Below are 23,119 nucleotides of genomic sequence, written 5' to 3'. Positions count from 1 at the left end.
TTATAGCTGTTTCTCTGCTCTTCAGGTATTGCTGACTTGGTGTTTTGTGTACATTTGTGTGCATGTGTTTTAACTGAAAACTTGTCAAGTCTTATCTTTTCTCAGAATACATCTAGATGTGGCTTCCCTCTACTCTCTTGTTTAATTTGGCCTGGTATTTTAATCTAAGAACTTGAGTTATTCTTCAAGTAGAAGGAATTTTAATTTTAATTCTTTGTCTACAATCAGTTAAATAGAATATTTTGGATTTTTCTTCTCTCTTACCATTTACCTCATGTTCATCTTTTTATCCCTTTATTCTTAAAGATTAACTAAAGGGTGTTACTTACAGATCTGGTTAACCTGCAATACTCAATCTGCTGTGTGCCACCATTGTCCCCCATTCAGTTCAGGAATCATGTTTACTATTGGAAGATAACGTTTCTGGAATTCAAATTATTCCCTGCTTACAATTTTTTACCTTGATTTTTTTTCTGTGACATTTTAAAGGAAATATTTGTTTAGATTTCTTAGATAGGTACAATTCTCCGAATCACTGAAAGTTTTCATCTGTTAGTGATTTTTCTTTATCACAGTTAATCTCAGCTATGGATTCAGGTTAACTCTGAGAAACAGGTGGAGAGCCATCATTGCAGCATCATCACCTAGGTGGAGAGCCATCATTGCAGTATCCTCACCTAGGTGGACAGCCATCATTGCAGTATCCTCACCTAGGTGGAGAGCCATCATTGCAGCATCATCACCTAGGTGGAGAGCCATCACTGCAGCATCATCACCTACTATAGGGATTTAATTTTTGCATTTGCTCTAACAGCGTGCACTGTGCTCCCGCCCTCTAACCAACACAGGCGTTGTCGTTAGAAGTTATTTCAGCAAAGCTTGAGCTTTTCTTTACAGGTCTTGCCTGCTAAGAGAAAGGCAGGAGTAGATACTACTACACTGTCCCAGCTGCCTGTGAGATCTAGCACAGAAGGCATTTCCTCAAGACATTTCAGGATCGAGCTTTACTGCCTAATTAGTTGCACAATTAGGCAGTCCCACAAGTTGCCTCTTCTTCCAGGTCTGCTGCCCAAGCTACAGAGTTGTATATGGGTCTTATATCCTCCTAGTGACTTTTTTATATTCCCCTCTGCACTCGATAAATTTTGGATTAGGCAATCCATCCCTGAATTCAGTCTTATCCACATCCAGAGTTTCACAAAAATTCCTCAAGGATAACATTTTTTGTTGTTTTTTTCCCCCCAGGACAAATAAAGAATTTTTCCCCTTAAAAAAAATTCCATTGGTGATTTCAATAGATAGTTAAATTGGGAAACAGTTTAAAATATGGGCTGAGATCTGAGGAGAGCAAAATCAGTTGGTGACCACTGAACAGGCCCTAGAGACAAAAATTCCTTATCTGAGGAATTTAGAAGGGAGCAAAAACCACCCGATGACTATCCAACAGGCAATCTGGAAGCAAAATTCCTTATCTGGGGAAAATCAGAAGTAATTAAACTTCCCAGCCTGGCGCAGTGGCTCATGCCTGTAATCCCAGCACTTTGGGAGGCTGAAGCGGGCAGATTACTTGAGGTCAGCAGTTCAAGACCAGCCTTGCCAATGTGGTGAAACCCCATCTCTATTAAACATACATAAATTAGCCAGGCATGGTGGCATGAGCCTGTAGTCCCAGCTACTTAGGAGGCTGAGGCAGGAGAATCGCTTGAACCTGTGAGGCAGAGGTTGCAGTGAGCTGAGATCGCGCCACTGCACTCCAGCCTGGGCGACAAAGCAAGGCTCCATATTAAAAACAACAACAACAACAACAACAAAACCCAAGAAGTAATCAGACTTCCCTATTATCTAAAGCAGGCATTGGTTCCAGATTTTTTCCCCAAAAAAACTTTATAAGTAACTAGAATTTCTATACATCTCCAGAATGCCATGTCGAAATTCACTGTGCAACACTTGCTGACATTAAGGAACCAAAATTACTACAAATGTAATCATTTATTGTTACCTACATGGCTAATATGGTCCAAATTATCCTCAAGCTTTAAGGTCCATAAATACCCCTAAGGAAAAATCCACTGTGGCACGCTCAGCACCCTTCTGCACTCTTCTGCAGCATACTTTCTTTCTAATAAACTTTCCTTTTTCAAACCTATACTGTTGTCTGTAAATTCTTTTTATCAACCCACGAGTCGACCATTTCCCAATGCCGAGGGCTCAGACACCTCAGTCGGCAAGGTCTTCCTTTTGAGCCATTAAGTCTTATCCTTTTTTTTTTTCCTTAGGAAAACTTTTAATCGAAGCAGACATACAGAAAACACAACTCCTAAGTGCAGAACTAAAATAAAAGTAAAAATATTCTGACTTCCAATACCTTATATTGTTTGCTTTTAACTTTCATATAGAAATAGAACCATACATACTGCTTTCTGTCTTCTTTCACTCAACATCATTCGTGAGATTTACTGAAGTTGCTGAGTGAAGCAATGGTTCTATCTTCTCTGATGCTATATACTGCTGTATACATAATGCTACAACTTATTATCTGTTCTACTGTGGAGAGAGTTTCTAATTGTAGGTTATAAATGTGCTTTTCTGGACATTCTTACATACGTCTTTTAGTGTATTTATGTCCACACTTTTGTTGGGTATATATTCAGAACTTGAATTGCTGAACCATGGTGTATACATCAACCATATTAGATCAGCTATACTGGATACTGCTTGTTTTTCAAAGGAACTGTACTAATTTATACTCCTACAAGTTATGTATGAGACTTCCAGTTGCTTCAGATCCTCACCAATACTTGGTACTGTCAGTATTTTAAACTGTGGTCATTCTGGTAATTATAGTGGTATTTCACTGTAGTTCTGACCTGCATGTCTCCTGATTACTAATAATGCAGAATGAATGCAGTAAATTGAATATGTTTACTGGCCTCTTGAATATCATCTTTTAAGTGCCTTTCAAGTATTTTGCTATTTTTGGTTGTTATTTTTCATAAGTGTTTTACATTTTTAAGTATTCTTTACATATTCTGTGTAAAAGTCCTTGGTCGAATATTGAAAAATATCTCCTTCTACTGTGTGGCTTGGCATGTCATTCAGTGCTGTCTTTTAATCAATGAAAGTTCTTAATTTTAATGAAATCCAATTTTTTTAATCAATCTTTCTCTTAGGTTTGGCTACTTTCTACGTTCTGTTTCAGAAATCTTTACCCAAACGTAATGAAAACATTCTCCCATATTATCCTGTATGTGCTTTTAATTTATGTAACTGAAGAAATTCAGTTTGGCAGAAACCATTCAAGGAGAGGGAAGTCATGAGAAATGTGGCTAGAGCGGGCCGGGCGCAGTGGCTCATGCCTGTAATCCCAGCACTCTGGGAGGTCGAGGCAGGCAGATCACGAGGTCAGAAGTTCGAGATCAGCCTGGCCAACATGGTGAAAACTGTCTCTAGTTAAAAAAAAAAAAAAATTAGCTGGGTGTGGTGGCAGGTGCCTGTAATCCCAGCAGTACTCAGGAGGCTGAGGCAGAAGAATCGTTTGAACCCGGGAGGTGGAGGTTGCAGTGAGCTGCGACCGCATCATTACACTCCAGCCTGGGCAACTGAGACTCCATCTCCAAAAAACAAGAAAAAAAAAAAAAAAAAAAAAAGAAATGTGACCAGAGCAATAAACTAAGTCCAGATCATAATGGTTCTGAAAGCCTAAATTAATTAATTTTAATGACAAGAGGAAGTCTCTAGAATAGTATCTCTCAGTATTTTTTTCATTATTTATCCTCCCCATCATGAAATTTAAATATGATAGATATAGTGCATATCTGTTTATATTCTATGGCCCTTTGGAGGACTAAAAACCATTATACAACCTAAGATTTTCATTTCTCCAAAATCAATTTTTGTCTCCTTAGGGTCAATATCACCCTGCTAAGAATGCATACTTTAGACAGAGAAGTAACATGATCAGATATACATCATAAAAAATACAACTCTAATAAAAAGGGGAATAATTTGGAACAAGACAATATTGGATTATAAGAAAATCAATACTGGATTATGAGAAATCTGAATGATCCAGGTTAGAGATTACAGGCAATGTCCAAGACAAAGAGTGGCAGAAAGAATGGACAAATGTGGAGAGCTAATATGAGCATATTATGAACATAAGTACACTTCAATGTAGACCTTAATGATTTGCAATTGCATGGAACTATGAACCTATTCAGGGAAAACAATGGGACTCCAATGTCTAAAACTGTCACTCTATTATGGCATCAAGGGAAACAGAAATAAACATGTACAAGTACCAACACATACAGAACAAAACCAATAAAGAGATCAAGGAATTAAAAAGAAACCCTGATGGAAGGTTCACAGGTGATCATTTTAGATATTATACCCTATGACTTACACAGATCATTTTAAGCAAATATGTCATAAAAATGAAATACATAAAATGATCACATTTATGCAATTATATAAACTATCCATACTGTGTGCAAATTAGTACAGAATTGATTGTTTTTTAAAAGGAGGAAGCAGCCAATTTGAGTCATCCTTATGTCCTTCTTCTACCTAGAAAATCTTGAAGTATTCCTCTCCCCTCTGAAAAACCAACACAAAAGTAGAATTTGGTTACAGAAGATGAAAGAGACCTAAAAACTATAGTCAAACAAATATTTTTTAATTTTTCATACAAAGGAGGGCAATGTTAGACCCTGATTTAAGTCTATAAGACCTAAAATGAGTAGAGAGAAACCGCATTCGTAGCAGGAAAAAATTATGAGAAACCAAAAGGTATTTTCAGGAATAAACAGAAGATACACAAAATGCTCTGAGGCTTTTTGTTCATAGCATGTCTTATATTTAAATCATGTTGGATAAACAAAATAAATGTCAAAAATATCCAAATGATAACACAAAAAGATTTTATTTAAAAGAGTCTAAAACAGTATAAAGCATGATTATATTACTGCCATATCTGCGTATGTTTATTCTTAGGTGCTACATATACACAAACGCACAACAAACTATTGAAAAGGTAGACCAATAACAACAGGTGTGGGGTTCACATCTTCCTTGGAGTAAGGTTTCAGAGAGCAAAGATATACAGTTCTACCAACTACGCTTTGCATGTGGATGTGACCCTACTACATATAACCAACTGTTTTCTATGTTATGTCAGAACAGAGATCCAACCCTGAAAGTCTGTTCTGGCAAGCTCTTGATTCAGTATATGCTTCCAGGTGATTTTGGTGCAATTGTATTGTGAGAACCACATTAGAGTAAGATGATCAGTCTCACCTAGAAGTTTAACCTGGTATTTCTTGTACCAGGTACTGGAAGTCTGGAGACAGCAGCTTCTCCACCACTCATGGCTGTTTTTCACCAATACCTGAGTAGCAGAATAAGAAGGTGATGCCTCTCCCAGCTAGCTGTAACCTTCCATACAGCCACAGTGATCCAGAGTCCCAGCTTGAAAAGTAGGGTGATGTGACCAAGGGGCCCCTTCCTCCATGTAAAGTACCAATGCTGCTAAGACCAAGCAAATCTCACTATTCTCGCCATGCGTGTTCGACCATTCATAAATCAGGTACTCACCACAAGTTGACAAAGTTGATGAAACTCGGGGAGAATTCCCTTTCCTCAGAATTACTCAGCTGCGGAGGATCTCCTTTCACGACTTGTGTTAGTTGATCAAATACACTATTCCATTTTGGATAAGGAAATCGGCCTGTGGCCAACTCATACTAAAGAGAACAAAGAGGAAAGAGCAAAATACACCGGGCATCATTTACTACTCCCCACTGGAATGGCCACAAAAAAATCTAAACTACAAGCAAAACTCTTGTAAAGCCTTGAATTAAACACAGGTTAGCTTGGGGAGGAATCTTCAGAATCATAAAGGCTAAGTAGAAGTTATATTTAGAAATCAAGATAATATAGAGAATTCTGAATCAACCAAATTCAAGGACTTGGAATACATGGGAACACAAAACTTAAGCCTAGACAATGTCCCTACAATGCATGCTCCAGGGCAGCCTGTGGTTCTGACTTCTTTATAAGAAAGTCTGGAAGACTGGTTTTAGAACTATTTTACTATAGAATACGCACAATTTGTAGCCATCTTAGAGGAAGGCCTTGGTCCATAATCGTGGTTAGATTCCTTTTTAAGGCAAAAGAATATCCAACAAACAAAAGCCTAATCTGAGCTTGGAGGAAACAATGTGCAAATCCTGCTCTACAGCTATTCTGTAGACACTACAATTTCAACCACAACCAGATTTTACAAGTAGTGAAGAAATCAAGTCAGGGTCAAACCCTGCATCCTGAAGCCCCAGTAAAGGGCTCAGGACAGTACCTCTAAGCCACACCAGAAGAGATCTGAGAGTCTTACGTATGTCCCAATCCTATCAAGGGTCAAAAAAAAAATATTCTCTAATAACCAGTGACTCGTATTCTCATCTATCTCCCTTTCTGTTCTGAAAAATAATGAAAACCTACCAATTAGGCCGGGCACAGTGGCTCACGCCTGTAATCCCAGCACTTTGGGAGGCCGAGGCGGGTGGATCAGGAGGTCAGGAGATGGACACCATCCTGTCTAACACGGTGAAACCCCATCTCTACTAAAAATACAAAAAATTAGCCGGGCATGGTGGCAGGTGCCTGTAGTCCCAGCTATTCAGGAGGCTGAGGCAGGGGTATGGCATGAACCCAGGAGGCGGAGTTTGCAGTGAGCCGAGATTGCGCCACTGCACTCCAGCCTGGGGTACAGAGAGAGACTCCATCTCAAAAAAAAAAAGAAAAGAAAACCTACAAATTTTGCTTTTTCCAAGAAACATATTTAAATCTGCACCATGGCATAATGAATCCCATTTTACATGCACTGACAGGTGACTGATACATGAGGATGAGGCTCCAAACATATTACAGACGAAGATGGCATACAGGAAGAGAGAGAGAACTCTCAGAACACTGATTCCGTTTCCTCCCTAAAGGATGCCTCTGTCAGCTCACTGTTGTTTCTAATTACACACGTGTGCACAAAAGTAAGCAGGCATGCATGCATACACACACAGAAAAATGTATTCCATTAGCTGAAGTTTCTTTTTGTTAAAATTATAAATGCTTTTCAAGACATAAACCTTCCTGGTTATTCACAGAATTAGGAATAACTTCATTAGATTCCTTCTTGTGTTTTAATAATAGAAGGAAAAGTTGGCTGCATATCATAAAATAAAGGACTTAGGATCTTAGAAATTAATTTCATACATTTCACAATTTTTATAAGATTGTCCCTATGAAAAATAAATTATGAACCAACTGTAAGTACAGAATACCTTTTAAACAACAAGGTTTAGCTAAAAGTACTAAAAGAAACTTGCTAAAAAATTTTCTGTTAAAACCTTTCACAAAACAAAATTTTCTTTCTGTAAAGAAGTACATACTTGCTTTTAAAACATAATTGTTTAGTCATAGATAAGTATTTCTGAATTGTAAATATCCTGTGTATGCAAATAGTTGCATCAGCTGGAAGCTCTAGGTCTTGCTGCAGTCTTTGGGACCAGTTGCCAAACCTAAAAGATGCCCGAGATCCATGTTCTCTCCTGTCTAAAGAAGAATCTCTTCTTTAGCTGGTTGGCTTCACAATGAGAAAAGATTCCAGAAGGTATTTCCTATATTTGGTCACAAAGTAAAGTAAATCAAAGTCCTCTGCAGAGGTGAGCTGTTGGCCTTCAACTCTCTATACGAAGAATTCTCTAGGCCTAGCAATATGATTCATCAAGAATAACTAACAAGGTTATGTGCTTCTGATCACAGAGAAGATCCTAGAAACATGTAATACCAATGAACAAATGAAGATTATCTAATAAGCTACAAAAAAAGCCCATTGCTCTGAACCTGTGTATTTCTGGGCTATAGAGTCTTAGGTAGCAAAAACTGAAAATGGGAGAAAATGAAAGAATAGGATTGGCCTGCCTACCTACAGGACTACAGGACAGCCTCATCTAGGGATAGAAAATTCACCTTCAATGTAGAAGCAGCTAAAGAAGCTATCCCAAATCAGAAAAACCCAGCAAGTCCTGGTAGAACAGCAAGCACAAGAAAATAAACCTAAGACTTCAAAACAAAATTTGGTAAAAAGGAAATGAGCAAAGATACTGCTAGAGACTGAATGTTTGTGTGTCCCCACCCCCCACCAAATTCATATGTTGAAGCCTAATCCCTAATGTGATGGTATTTGGTGGTGGATCTTTGGGAAGTGATGGGGTCACGAGGGTGGAACCCTCATTAATCTAATTAGTGCCCTTGTAAGAAAGACCCCAGACAGCCCTCTTGCCTCTTCTGCCATGTGAGACTACAACAAGAAGATGGCTGTTTATGAACCAGGAAGCAAGCCCTCACTAGCCACCAAATCTGTCAGTGCCTTGATCTTGGACTTCCCAGCCTCCGAAACAGTGAGAAATTTCTGTTCTTGATAAGATTATAGCCCAGAGGTCAGCATTTTGTTGGAGCAGCCTGAACTAATACAGATATTTTAAATGAAACCAAAATTTCAATACAGTCCATAGGTAAGAAAGAAGAGTTTATATAATTGCACTTGCTTGTTGCAAATTAAGTAGCTTTCTTATTATTCTTTCTCAGTGTTGTTCTAAGGTAGAACTTTCATTTAGAATTATCACCTAGGTAGTTCTTGTCTGATATGGTTTGGCTCTGTGTCCCCACCCAAATTTCATTTCGAATTATAATCCCTATGTGTTGAAGGAGCGGCCTGGTGGGAGGTGACTGGATCATGAGGGTGGTTTCTAATGCACCATCCCCCTAGTGCTGTCTCATGATAGAGTTCTCATGAGACCTGGTTGTTTAAAAGTGTCTGGCACCTTCCCCTTCACTCTCTCTCTCCCCTGCTCCTGTACGACCTGTGGAGCTGTGAGGCAATTAAACCTCTCTTCATAAATTACCCAGTCTCATGTAGTTCTTTACAGTAGTGTGAGAATGGACTGATATATTGTCCCTCAAAAACTAAATTACTTTCAGCTCATTCACTTGTGATTTTACTATTCAGTGAATAGAATATTGCAAGTAGAAACTATTTTCCACATATAAAAATACGTATACTTAATATACACACTATATACAGTATTACTGGACATACTACACCTTGCCTGAGATGGGAGAAGCCTATGTGCCTTCATCAATGAATTGACTGCAGGTAAGCTGGCTTGTCCTGTTCCCATTCTTAGTGTAGTTGCAGATAATAGTTGACTCCTATTATCTGTGGCCAAGAGATCCAGTTAAAACATTAAAGGGCTCTAGACACTTCACATAACTTCAAGGGAAATAATCAAGTCTGATTTGATTTTTAAAGTAAATAAATACATACTTTTTTTTTCAGCAACTTAAAACCATAGTGTCTGTGATTATAGTTCTTAACGAACGGGGAAGTCTGATTAAGTTTTATTTCACTTCTAAATTTCTTATTGTTACGCTACTGTGGCAAGGTTGAATCAGCATAAACATACCAATGTGATCCCCAAACTCCAGACATCAGAGCGGACATCATATCCTTGTCGTGAAGCGCTTGGGTCTATTCTTTCAGGCTGGAACATAAAGACAAGTGTAAGTTATTAATTGCCTTACACTCAAGGAATAGGCAAATGGAAGCAACAGCTGGGTAGACAGCCAAAATGCCAGTATATTCCTAGAGGAATCCATGTCTAGCGTCAGAATGGAAGTAATAGGAAGTCATCATTATCATAAAAACAAACAACAAAAAACTTAATGGCTACTTCCATAAAGAGAACACTAAGCAATTCATTTAACTATTCCCCTCAAAGACTCAAAAGCATTTACAAAGCTGAAGCTGAGGGAAGAGGGAGACAAAGGAAGAAAACTGGAAAACATAAAGAATTACAAGGTCGCCAGGTGCAGTGGCTCACGCCTGTAATCCCAGCACTTTGGGAGGCCGAAGCGGGTGGATCATGAGGTCAGCAGATCGAGACCATCCTGGCTAACACGGTGAAACCCCATCTCTACTAAAAATACAAAAAAGTAGTTGGGCCTGGTGGCAGGTGCCTGTAGTCCCAGCTACTCAGGAGGCTGAGGCAGGAGAATGGCGTGAACCCGGGAGGCAGAGCTTGCAGTGAGCCGAGATCATGCCACTGCACTCCAGCCTGGACAACAAAGCGAGGCTCCATCTCAAAAAAAAAATTAAAAAATAAAAAGGTTTTAAAAAAAGAATTAGGTCAAATTTGTGGCAACGAGTGACAAACAAACAAAAAAGACTGTCTTCGATTTTTAGAAGACTTTGTTCGGTGGATGAGGCCATACCACAATATATTTGAGACACAAAAGCAAAACAAGAGCTAAATTTATCACAATTATTCCACCCATACTTCACAATAACGCTAAATTTATCACTACACATATGTGTAAAGATATTTGTCTGTTAGTCATTTGTAGCCAAATTAAAGCACTGCCAAGACAGTAATATATTATCCTATGTACTGCAGAAATCATTTTTAGTAATTTCTGTGAAAGAACATCTTTACATTTCCTTGAAATTAGGGACCATCTAAATGATGTGTCAGGAAAAGGGAAGAGAGAGAGAGGGTCCTGTTGGCACAGAGTTGACAATGGATCCTTCGCTAAGTCTGAGAGTAACTGCTGTTGAAAGAAATGCCCAGAGAAGCATAATAGTTGACTGTATTACATTCTCTGCCTGTGAGCATCAACTAAAGACATCTGTATATTGCTTTGAGCATGAGTACTGTGCTGCATAAAATTCACTGTAAGCTATTTACTTTGTTTTTTTTTGTTGTAAATACATGTATTTGCCTGATAAGGTACACATTAAAATCCCAGATATTCAACCAAGAGAAAAAATACTCCATCCAACATCATCAAGATCAACATTTTCCCCAAACTAGCATGGAACACTGATTAATCCTGACCACATTCTGGGGCATAAAACACACCTTGTTTTAAAAGATGGAAAGCATGCAAAGCATGTTCTCAGATCACAAAATAAATAAATTAGAAATCAGTAACAGGAAGATATCTGCAAAGTCCTCAAATATCTGAAGATTTAACAACACACCTCTAAATGACAAATGGATCAAAAAAGTCTCAAGAAATAGTTAAAAAATTGAACTAAATGAAAATGAAATTACAACTTCCCAAAATTTGTGGGATATAGAAGTAGTGCTCAGAAGAAAATTTATAGTGTAAAATGCATACATTAGAAGAGAAGACATCTCAAATCAAACCTACTTTATAGCTTAAAGAATTAGAAAAAAAAAAAAAGAACAAATGAAATCCAAAGCAAGCAGGAGGAAGAACGTAAGAAAAAGTAAAGTGAAGACAAGTAAAACAGGAATAGAAAAACAATAGAGAAAAGTCAAGAAAACCAACAGTACTTTGAAAAGATCAATAAAATGGACACACCTTTGGCTAGACTGACCCACAGAAAAAGAAAAGATTCAAATTACTAAAATCAGAATGAAAGAGGGGCCATTACTACTGTTCTTACAGAAATAGATGAAACAGAAATATTTTCTGAAAATGAAAACCTACCAAAAAGAATATCAAAGTGTGAATAACCTTTAAACTATGTTACTTAATGAATGTTATTAAAAACCTGCCCAGAAAGAAAAGTCCACACCCAGATGGGCTCACTGGTGAACTCTTTTCAAATATGTGAGAAATAACACTGGCCTTATACAAATTTTTTTTTCAAAAAAGTGAGAGATGGTACGCTTCCCAACTCATTTCATGAGGCCAGCATAACGATTTTTGAAAACCTGACAAAGTCATTACAAGACAATTAATAGCCCTTGTACAGAAAGACACAAAAATAACAAAATATGAGCAAACCTAATCCAGCAACATACAAAGAGGTAATGTATCATGACCAAGTAGAGTTTATCTCAAGAATACAATACTAACTTAATACTTGAAAATCAATGCAATGCACCATTATTTATAGAAAGGAAGAAAATAATGTGATCATCTCAATAAATGTAGAATTAGCATCTGACAAAATGTAAAACCCACTAATAACAACAGAAATAACAACACACTAAGAGAAGAAAACATCTTCATTTCCATAAAGGGCATCTAAAATAACCAAGAGTTAACATTATACTTACTGGTGAAATATAGAACACTTTCTTTTTAATTAATATTGGGCATAAGGCAAATACGCCTACTATTATTATTACTATTCAGGATTCTACTGGAGGACCCAGCCAGCATAGAAAGGCAAGGGGGAAAACAAGCATTACCTTTATTCACAGACACAGAAAATTCCTACTGAAACTAACAGTAAAACTAAACTAGCAAGGTCACAAGATCCAATGTTAACACATGCAAAGCAGCCGTATTTCTATATAATAATAGCAAGATATTGGAAAATATTTTTAATTCCACTCCCAATAACAGTATTCTAAGACAAAAAGAAATCTGAGACAGATCTCAATCAATTTAGAAGTTTATCTTGCCACGGTTAAGGACATGCCTGAAAGGGAAGTTTGTGCCTTTCTCCAAATATGATTTTGAGGGCTTCAATAATTAAAGGGGAAAAGCAGGCAGCAGGGGGACGAGGGAGGGTGTGGTCACATTACTGAATCCGTATGTTACAAGAGAAAAGGAGCAAGTACGGAATAGTCGATTATGTATTCCTCTCATCCTCAGTAAGTTAGCACTTAAATAAGATAAGGTGAACGGAATAGCTACCTGTGGAGATATTTAAAACTTTATCTGTAGCTATCTGCTTAAGAACAAAAGGAAAGGCAGTTTTTTATTTACATCACTCAGCTTTCAGCTGAATTTTTTGTTTTGGCATAGTAAACTGGGGTCCCAAGTTTTTATTTTCCTTTCACAGTATCGAAAAACCATGAACTCCTTAGAAATAAATTTAAAAGGTCTTCAAAAGCTGCACACTGAAAACTACAAAACATTGCTGAGAGATGGCAAGAAGACCTAAATGAATAAACATACCAGTTTCTATTCTGCAACTGTTTTAACTGCTTAAAGAAAAGGAATGTCTGTAAACATTACAAATAGTAACCATTATGTGCTTTGCAATGTTATGCAATAAAAAGCACTCCTCATACATGAAGTATGCATGTCTAAAAATAGTTGTAGTCTGAATCTAATCATGAGGGAACAATCAGATATTATAAGAATGCGAGACTTTCTGAAAACACTTCCAAAACCACCAATGTCACAGAAAACAAAAAGAATGATCAAGCCCAGTATATATTAAAATAATGTAACAACTAAAATCAATGTGGAATCTTTTTTTTTTTTTTTTTTTTTGAGACGGAGTCTCGCTCTGTCACCCAGGCTGGAGTGCAGTGGCGCGATCTCGGCTCACTGCAAGCTCCGCCTCCCGGGTTCACGCCATTCTCCTGCCTCAGCCTCCTGAGTAGCTGGTATGGAATCTTAATGTGACCCTGGATTGACAGCTAAAAGATAGTTTTTTTGACATATGGGAAATGTGAGTATGAACTATGTATTAGATAATACAGATTGAGTATTCCTCATCCAAAATCCTCATCCAAAAAGCTTGGAACCTGAGTGTTTCGATTTCGGATTTTTTCAAATTTTGGAATATTTGCATATACATAATAATATATCTTGGGGATGGGACCCAAGTCTAAATGTGAAATTTATTTATGTTTCATATACAACTATATACACAGCCTGAAGGTAATTTTATATTTTAAATAAATTTGTGCATGAAACAAAGTTTGTGTACACTGAAGCACCAAAAAGCAAAAGTGTCACTATCTCAGCCACCCAGGTAGACAATCTATGGTTGCTGGGCATCACCATCATTCCGGACTCGGAATTTACATGCTATTAATAGGCAATCATTGTCTTACACTTGTTCACACAAATACTTAACAGTAAAAAATATGACGCATCAATACAGTGAAAAACAATGAGTTCTGGGGAACTAAGCAGCACAGTAGCATCGCCAGAATACCTGCATCAACTGTTAAACAGCAGCAACAACAAACAGCTACAAGCTTTCAACCTCCAACTACAATGCTGTGTTTTGATTAAAAGGCTATTGTACACTGTATTTTATTTTTTTAGGTGAGAAGAAACATCAGAAGCATTTGAGGGGCCAGAAGTGGGTCCTCTAGTAATGAGGAGGCATTCTGCTAGATGGCTTTGTAAAATGTTTCCTCCCAAGTCATCTGCCTCACTAACAATGGTTTTTGTCTTAGGAGTCTCTCTTCAGTTTTATAAACTAACATGATTTCTTGTTGTGTTATGAATGCATACTGCTCTAATCCTTTAATGAGTCCATTACACATTTTCATCAAGAGCATTTTTTCTTTTTTATGGGGGGGGATGAGGGAGCTTGTTTCCTTTTTTTTTTTTAAATTTTTTTTAGTTTTTTTCCTTTTTATTTATATATATGTTTTTTGAGACAGAATCTTGCTCTGTTGCCCAGGCTGAAGTGTAGTGGCACAATCTCAGCTCACTGCATCTTCTGCCTCCTGGGTTCAAGCAATTCTCATGCCTCAGCCTCCTGAGTAGCTGGGATTACAGGCATGTGCCACTGTGCCTGGCTAATTTTTGTATTTTTAGTAGTGATGGGGTTTCACATGTTGGCCAGGCTGGTCTTGAATTCCTGGCTTCAAGTGATCCGCCTACCTTGGCCTCCCAAAGTGCTGGGATTACAGACATGTGCCACCGCACCCGGCCTAATTTTTATTTTTTTTAAACTTTTACTTTAGGCCCAGGATTACACATGCAGGTTTGTTATATAGGTAAACGCATGCCACAGAGGTCTGTTGTACAGACCACTTGGTCACCCAGTTACTAAGCCTAGTACCCAATAGTTATTTTTTCTGATCCTCTCCCACCTCCCACACTCAAGTAGGCCCCAGTGTCTGTTTTGTTGCTCTTTGTGTCCAGGTGTTCTCATCATTTAGCTCCCACTTATGAGAACATGTGGTATTTGATTTTCTGTTCCTGCATTAGTTTGCTAAGTAAGTATCCTTAGATATTAATGGATGGCCTACAGCTCCATCCATGTTCCCACAAAGGACATGCTCTCATTCTTTTTTATGGCTATAGAGTATTCCACAGTGTATATGTACCACATTTTCTTTATCCAGTCTTCCACTGATGGGCATTTAGGTTGATTACATGTCTTTGCTATTGTGAATAGTGCTGCAATGAACATATGTGTGTATGTGTCTTTATGACAGAATGACTTCTATTCCTTTTGGTATATACCCATTTCCAGTAATGGAACTGCTGGGTTGAATGACAATTCTGTTTTTAGCTTTTTGAGGAATCACCACACTGCTTTCCACAATGGTTGAATTAATTTACATTTCCACCAACAGTATATAAGTATTCCCTTTTCTCCATAACCTCACCAGCATCTGTTGTTTTGACTTTTTTTAACAGCCATTCTGACTGGTGTGAGATGTATCTCATTGTGGTTTTGATTTGCATTTCTCCAATAATCAGTGACATTGTGTTTTTCATATGCTTGTTGGATGCATGCATGTCTTCTTTTGAAAAGTGTCTGTTCACGTCCTTACCCAGTTTTTAATGAGGTTGTTTTCTTTCTTATAAATTTAAGTTCCTTATAGATGCTGAATATTAGAACTTTGTGAGATGCATAGTTATTTGTAAATATTTTCTCCCATTCTGCAGATTGTCCGTTTACTCTGTTGATAGTTTCTTTTGATATGCAGAATGTGCACTTTGTCTATGGGCATTTCTTCCTCGTTGTTAACATCATCTTCATTATCACTAAGTATCATGTTTACCTTGATTCAGAACCATTTCAGCTATTTCATCATTGGTCAATAAATGAAAAACTGAAGCTTCATTAATTTGATAATAAAAACTTCTTTAATATCCCCTTCTTTCAGTTTACTGACAGACTCTAAAGATGTATTTTTTGCATATAAAAGGAGGTCAGATATCATTTTTTTCTCACTTTAACATATGGAATCCATCCAAGTCACTACCTTGTTCATCATCATCATCATCACTGAATAGTCACAGGCCAGATGTTATGCCAAGCAGGCATGACTGTGTCTTAGTCACTGTTGGCCAAGTGCTGGCAACAGCATGTATGACATCCTTCATGCTAAACGCCTTCTGAAAACCTTCCACACCCACACCTCTGTTCACTGCTGCTAGCATGATGTTCAAGAAAGTGTTTTTATATTTACCCTTCACTGATCTAAGGATATCCTGGTCACATGGCTGAATTAATGAAGTCACATTTGGGTGAAAGTACATGGCATAAACATTATTTTTTATGAGAATTTCAGTTGCAGCATAAGCAGAACAGTTGTCAATGGATAACAAAATCTTTCACTCTTCTTTCAGTCCAGCTTCCCTGCAATAAGCATAAGGCACTGGTACAAAATGTTTATGAAACCAATCAGAAAAGGTATCCCGAGTGATCCAGGCCTTTTGATTAGTATAATAATGGACTGGTAAGACATTCACTTCTTGAAAACAGGAAGGATGCAGGCTTTTGCCTCCTATAGATTTATACCTCTACGGGCCTACTGCATTAATACATCCCGTCACAGTTTTTCTGCCCTTGGCATCCTTAAATCTTGCAGGGGCTGTCTCATCAGCTGTAGTGTCTTTCTGGGGCAATCATGCCAAAACAGTGATGTTTCATCAGCACTATACCTGTTCTGATGTTGAATTTTCATCATCAATAACCCTGGCGAATTCGTCAATGAATTTCTCCACTGCTTCATGATCAGCAGATGCTTTATCACCATAAATCTTTAAAAAGTTAATGCTATGTTTTTTCTTAAATTTCTATAACCAGTCTGTTGAATCTTCACAGTTCCCTTCAATTTTCAGTTCTTCATGATAGATGTTCATTTCATGATGAGCATTACCATCAAATGGCATGTGTTCACTGTGAGTCTGACAGATCCACTCTTTTAATACATTACCAAGATCTTCATTTTTAGCTATTATGTGGTGTTTTTCTATTTTTCAGTAACTTTTGTTCATCACTTTCAGCACAGAACTTCAGCAGTTCCTCCTTCTGTTTCTTCAGGTCATATATGGTGCTCATACGAACACCACACTTTTCTGTAAGACATTTCACATTTACACCATTGTCCAGTTTCTCTAACAGCTTGACTTTCTGTGCTATAAACATAAACACTTCCCCTTTATCCCCTTTAACAAACTGCTGTCTCTCTAGGGGTATCTGCAGGCCTCTTTGACATTTTCAACATTAACTTTAAGCTACTGAGCAAAAAATGAGCAAAAAAATACAGTGAGTAATGCAGGTAGGTCTTGGCCCCATGTGAGGTATAGTGTGGAACCTGTCATTAGCACATCTTGCCTGCATACATGCCATTTTATTACCCTTTGTAGGCATGCTTATGTGGGGAAAATCTGGGCATGTGTGGAAAAGATATATTGCAGCTAAAGGGGGCCACAAGGGTTTTTTTTTTTTTTTACCTTGGGAACACTGAATCAACAAGATGTGGTGCACCTGCATTTTGAACGTGACCCATCGCATAAGGTCAGGTGAATTTTCCACTTGGGTCATACTAGTGTTGGTAACGTTTCGTATTTGGGAGCATTTCGGGTTTTGAATTTTTGGAATGGGGATGCTCAAAGATGACATTCTTGTTTGTTTTTTTTAGGTGTGGTAATGATATCGTGGTTATGTAGAAGAATGGTCTTTTTCTTCGGAGATATGCACTGAAGTGTTTAGAATAAAATGCATGATATCTGCAACTAACTTTCAGGTGGTTTGGCACATCCATACCCACATACAGAAATTGTCTCGTGCTGCAAAACAACATTTTGGTCAACGACAGACCACATATACAAAGGTTGTCCCATAAGGTTATAAGGGAGCCAAAAAATTCCTATCTCCTAATGACACCATAGCCCTCATAACATAGAGTGACACATTACTCGCGCTCGTGGTGATGCTGTTTTAAACAAACCTATTGCACTGCCAGTCATTTAAAAGTATAGCACATACAATTATGTACAGTACACTATACTTGATGTCCTTCTACTTATTTAAAAAAAAGTTATCAACAGCTTCTGGCAGGTCTTTCAGGAGGTATTACAAAGAAGGCATTGATATCATAGGAGATGACAGCTCCCTGCGTGTTACTGCCCCGAGGACCTTCCAGTGGGGCAAGATGTGGATGTAGAAGACAGTGATTGATCCCGCCCATGTACAGGCCTAGAATGATGTCTTAGTTTTTAACAAAAAAGCTTAAAAAGAATAAACAAGTAAACAGAATAGCCTTATGGAATAAAGATATAAAGAAAGAAAATATTTTTGTACGGCTGTACAGTGTGTTTGTGTTTTAAGCTAAGTGTTAATACAAAAAAGTAAAAAAAAAATTTTTTAATTAAAAAGTGTATAAAGTAAAAAAGTTACAGTACACTCAGGTTAATTTATTACTGAAGAAAAAAATTTTTATAAATGTCATGTAGCCTAAGTGTACAGTGTTTATAAAGTCTACAGTAGCATCCTAGGCCTGCAAATTCACTTACCACTCACTCACTGACTCATCCAGAACAACTTCTAGTCCTGTAAGCTCCATTCATGATTAGTGCCTTATACCAGTGAACCATTCTTTATTTTTTATACCATATTTTTTTAGATTTGAATAATTTATTCTAACAAAAGTATAAAGTATGGAAAATTAGTGTATTTGAATCATTTCAGACAGTATAGCAAGTTTCACACTAGCAGATTTCAGATTTTAGCACCTTTGAAAAGAAATATTCAGAGTTACAAGTGGCAATGCAGGCTGCAGGCGACCTACAGGGATACTCACCTGACTTCAGTGCACAGTTCATGTAACAGTGCGGTCATTTGGTTTTTTTCTCTACATTTTGAGAGTGCCACAAAACAGACTTAAAAAGAACGAGAAAAGAGTTCACTCAATTCATAGCTGGTGTTAGAAGATGAACTACCGGAGGAAGGTCACAGGCTGGACTAGGAGGTCCAATACACAGTCCAAAGGTGCCGACGATGCAGTACATGGTTTTATTCTCCCATCGCACGGTGCAGCTCCTGTCAGCAGAGCTGTCCCAGAAGCAGGAACTTGCCATGTGTAATCCAGCTCCATTCTTTTGCATAATTACACAGGTCACAATGTATTTAAGTGGTTTTCCCAGCTTGGTGAGTTGGCTTGAAGTTTGTTCTACTACATTTGTGTTCCACTGGTTCACTTTGCTGTGTTGATAAGCATTACCACCAATTGTGCTTTCTATAGCCTCTTTTACAATTTGCTCACTTCATCAACAACAAAAGCAGTCTCCTCCGCAGCCTGGTAGTCTTCCATCTTTCCTCCGGCCCATCACCTCTACCTCCTTTATACCATATTTTGACCGTACCTTTTCTATATTTAGACACACAAATAGTTGCTGTTGTGATATAATTACCTACAGTATTTAGTACAGTAACATGCTGTATAGGCTTGTAGTCTAGAAGCAACAGGCTGTACCATATAGCCTATGTGTGTAGTAGGCTATACCATCTAGGTTTGTGTAAGTACACTCTTATGATTTTGCACAACAAAATTGCCTAACAACACACTTCTCAGAACATATTCCCACGGTTAAGCAACATAAGACTGTACCTACATGAGGGTATGGAGTTGGGAAAATGTTTACAGGAAATCAGTTTACGGGAAAATTTATGTGTAAACTCTAAATTTTATTTACTTTTTTATGTTGCACAATCTAATGAGTAATCCTAAGTCCTGTAGACTAAAGACAATTATAAATCTCAAATAAAATGATATACCTCCAATAGGTTTTGTCAATATCTGAAGAAAAGTCAAACCACTTGAAGGCTTTTAAAATTAACATTGATTGAGTTCTTGTCTATCTATAACAGGCTTTGAAAGATGAGAATGGACAGAAGAATTTCATTTGGTCCAGTAAAGATTAGAGGCCAAGAGTTTATCAGCCTTTGTGTTCCACAGATGAAGGTCAGCAGGAAAACAGAAGTCTTACATCTCCTGGGCCTGCAAAGCATATCTCTGCACAAGAATGACGAAAGTCTGTTTTAAAGAAAGTCTGAGTCTTTCTTAGAAAGCTGAATTCAAAATATTCTACTTTATCTGGGCTGCAATTGCATTTTCAAAGCCTGCTTCAATCAAATATAATTCTTAGTGTCACACAACAAAAACATTTAGTCACTGTTAGTATCGAGACAAGCCCTAAAACTGTAGATAACAATTTCAGTTCATTCTCGGGGTATCCTTAATAAATATGTAAATCATATTTCCCAAATACTCCATGTCTAATTTTTTTTATTTCTTGCCTTTGAAACTATTGTGCCATTTATCCCTAGTTATCATGATAAACAAATGATCTTCCAAACTGAGTCAAGAAATCTGCCCAGCCAGTTAACATCCACAAAACCAAAAGTTTAAAAGGTCTTACCACACAGGTTAGGTGTCTACACACACACACACACACACACCCCTTTTACATGTTCATCTGAAGAAAAAGTGATATGGGAAGATATAACAAAACCAAAAGAGGATTGAAAAATGCAGTAAGTTGAATTTGTAGTAGCACTAAGCCTATCCATTCATAAATAATCTAGAACACCTATAATATCTAGCCTGTGACTCTTACTTTTTTTTTATAGCACTAGGTTTGAAAACATATATATCAAGGAGGAAACCAAGAAAGAACAACTTTATTCAATTCTAAGCTTATCTTTAGTTTAAAAGAGTCTACAAAGATGGAAAGAAACGCTGCTGGCAGGAAGGCCTCAAGAAACAACCACAAAACCTTATGTGTCACATTTAGTAGTGTGCTGGTCCCCAAAGAACCATGGCAACATTGAAGAAAGACATTAACACCTAGGGAAATGTCTGAAATACAGACACTACATTTTCATTCAAATACAGATCAAAATCCAGGCTGTAGGAACACTGTATGCAAATATACTGGGGTAAGACGAGTGTGATATCTATGGATGGATAGTGTACATCTGTCTCTTTGCAGGAAAAGAGGCTCCAGGTTGCAAAATACTGAAGGCCTCTACCTTTGCATTTGTTGGTGTGCTTCATCTACCCCTAAAAAAAAGGACTAACAATATTCAAAACATACAGCTTCAGACTCTGTAATACATAGTGAATTCTGCTAATGAACTCAAGGCTTCCCATTTGTCTCACTAAGGGATGGTGGGAACTTTCTGAGAAGTTACCATCTGTTTAATGAGTTGAGTTCAATATAATGAAAAAACAATAATCAGAGAAGACCACAACTGCTAAATACCAAGTAAGAGAAATAAAGCAAGACAATGAAAACAGGAGCTGACTGGGATAATTTAGCAAAGTTTCATGGAGAGGCTAGGACCTGAGCTTGGGCCTTAGGGTAAGGGAAATATTCTAGCAGTTTCATGGTAAAACCGTATGACTGATGGCCAGCACAAAAGAGCACAGGCTCTCTGTGCAATGACTATCAAGCAAGAAGGCCTGGACTTAACACTTACTGCCATGTATGGCCTACAGCCAGCATCTCTTGTCTTGGCAATAGAGTCCACAAGCTGTCCACTGATGCCGAAGTCACAGAGCTTAATATTTCCACTTCTGTCCAGAAGAATATTGGAAGGTTTGATATCTGCAAGACATAGATATCATTCAGTATACAATTAGCTTCTTCCTAAGTTACATAAGGCTTCACTTAAAGCAAAAATATTGAAAAACCTTAGACAACATAAGTGGTCAAGTCCTTAAATTAAGATATATAAGAAGTAAAACATCTTCATTTATCACATACAATAATTATTCATGTTTTAAACATGTAGCTTTAATAACTATAATTGTGTAAATGTAACAGTAAAAGTTATTTCACAAACATTAATCTGTAAGATATAGATGGGGATTGATTTTTCTCTTAACATCTTCATATTTATAAAACACAGAAAAAACAATGGTTTTCTTCTATTGAAAATGAGAAAGGAAAACAATTTTCTGAATGCCAGTGCTTAAAAACTGAATATCAAAAAAAATTTTCACAAGAAATTTAGGCATTAAATTGTTTTCAAGAGGCTTACAAATTCATTTACTTAGTCCAGATTCATTGCATAACAGTCAAAATATAAGGAATGTCAAATCCCTTTCTCATTGACAATCAAGTCACTACCAGTATGTGTCAACTAATTCTCTATCCATAGCTCAGTCCTTTTATCCACGTCCTTGTCACTATCCTGGCTCAATGAATAAAAAATAAGGTTTTAAAATATAGGATGCAGAAAACATCTAAATGTAACTCAGAAGGTGATCCACAAAAAAACTCAGTAAAGATCTCTTACCATGATCGAAACAGCTGTGGGCCTATCAAACATCCATTCCTAACCATCCATGCTTTTTTTTTTTTTTTTTTTTTTTGAGACAAGAGTCTCACTCTTTTTTACCCAGGCTGGAATGCAGTGGCGCAATCCCCACTCACTGCAACCTCTGCCTCCCAAGTTCAATCGATTCTTCTGCTTCAGCCTCCCGAGTAGCTGGGATTACAGGCATGCACCACCACACCTGGCTAATTTTTGTATTTTTAGTAGAGATGGGGTTTCACCATGTTGGCTAGGCTGGTCTCGAACTTCTGACCTCAAGTGATCCGGCTGCCTTGGTCTCCAAAGTGCTGGGATTACAGGTGTCAGCCACCACACCCAGCCCCATCCATACTTTCTAACAGAACCTGTGTTTTATTGAAGTATCTCTTCTCATCAACATCCACACCTCGAAAACCTGGCTGTTGGCTGGTATAAGTTTTATAAGGGTAGTCTCATGCTTCTTGATAGTAGCTGGTTTAAGGGCATGAGGCACTTCTGGTGAATGAGCCAAGAAAAGGTATTAGAGACGTGGGAAAAGTTTCCATACTCCCTACAGAGCTGCACAGCACGAGAGCACCTCTTCTTCACGAGGCAGCCACATATAGACATGATAGCGGGAACTGCTCTAGTTGTTACTACCCTGAGGACAGACTTAACACATGAAGGAGGACAGAAGCAAGAGGAGCAACTTGACCCCTAGTCATATTGTGCTTTGAGCCACCCCATCTTTGGACTAATTATGACAGATAATGAATTTCCCTGAAG

General features: G+C 37.7%; 1 protein-coding gene and 1 pseudogene across 4 annotated transcripts in view; both read right to left on the bottom strand.

Moving 5' to 3' along the window:
* The window catches only part of MAP2K4 (mitogen-activated protein kinase kinase 4), a 123,454-nt gene that overhangs the window by 9,088 nt on the left and 91,247 nt on the right, over positions 1 to 23,119 (bottom strand). For 2 of the 4 annotated variants that reach the window (XM_019013416.4, XM_019013417.4), the window contains 3 exons: positions 21,515 to 21,642; positions 9,519 to 9,596; positions 5,596 to 5,744 (listed from right to left, as the gene is read on the bottom strand). In XM_019013416.4, the coding sequence (XP_018868961.1) occupies positions 5,596 to 5,744; positions 9,519 to 9,596; positions 21,515 to 21,642 (355 nt within the window). Of the gene's footprint in view, positions 1 to 4,605; positions 5,390 to 5,595; positions 5,745 to 9,518; positions 9,597 to 21,514; positions 21,643 to 23,119 lie in introns of those variants that run through there. The other 2 variants (XR_008673003.2, XM_055366913.2) reach the window with 2 other exon arrangements.
* On the bottom strand, positions 14,372 to 21,504 carry LOC129527913 (dynein light chain Tctex-type 1-like; annotated as a pseudogene).

The sequence above is a fragment of the Gorilla gorilla genome, chromosome 19 (assembly GCF_029281585.2).
Source record: "Gorilla gorilla gorilla isolate KB3781 chromosome 19, NHGRI_mGorGor1-v2.1_pri, whole genome shotgun sequence".
NCBI classification, from domain to species: Eukaryota; Metazoa; Chordata; class Mammalia; order Primates; family Hominidae; genus Gorilla; species Gorilla gorilla.
Note: the sequence above shows the minus strand (reverse complement) of the source record. Positions and strands in the feature narration are given on the sequence as shown.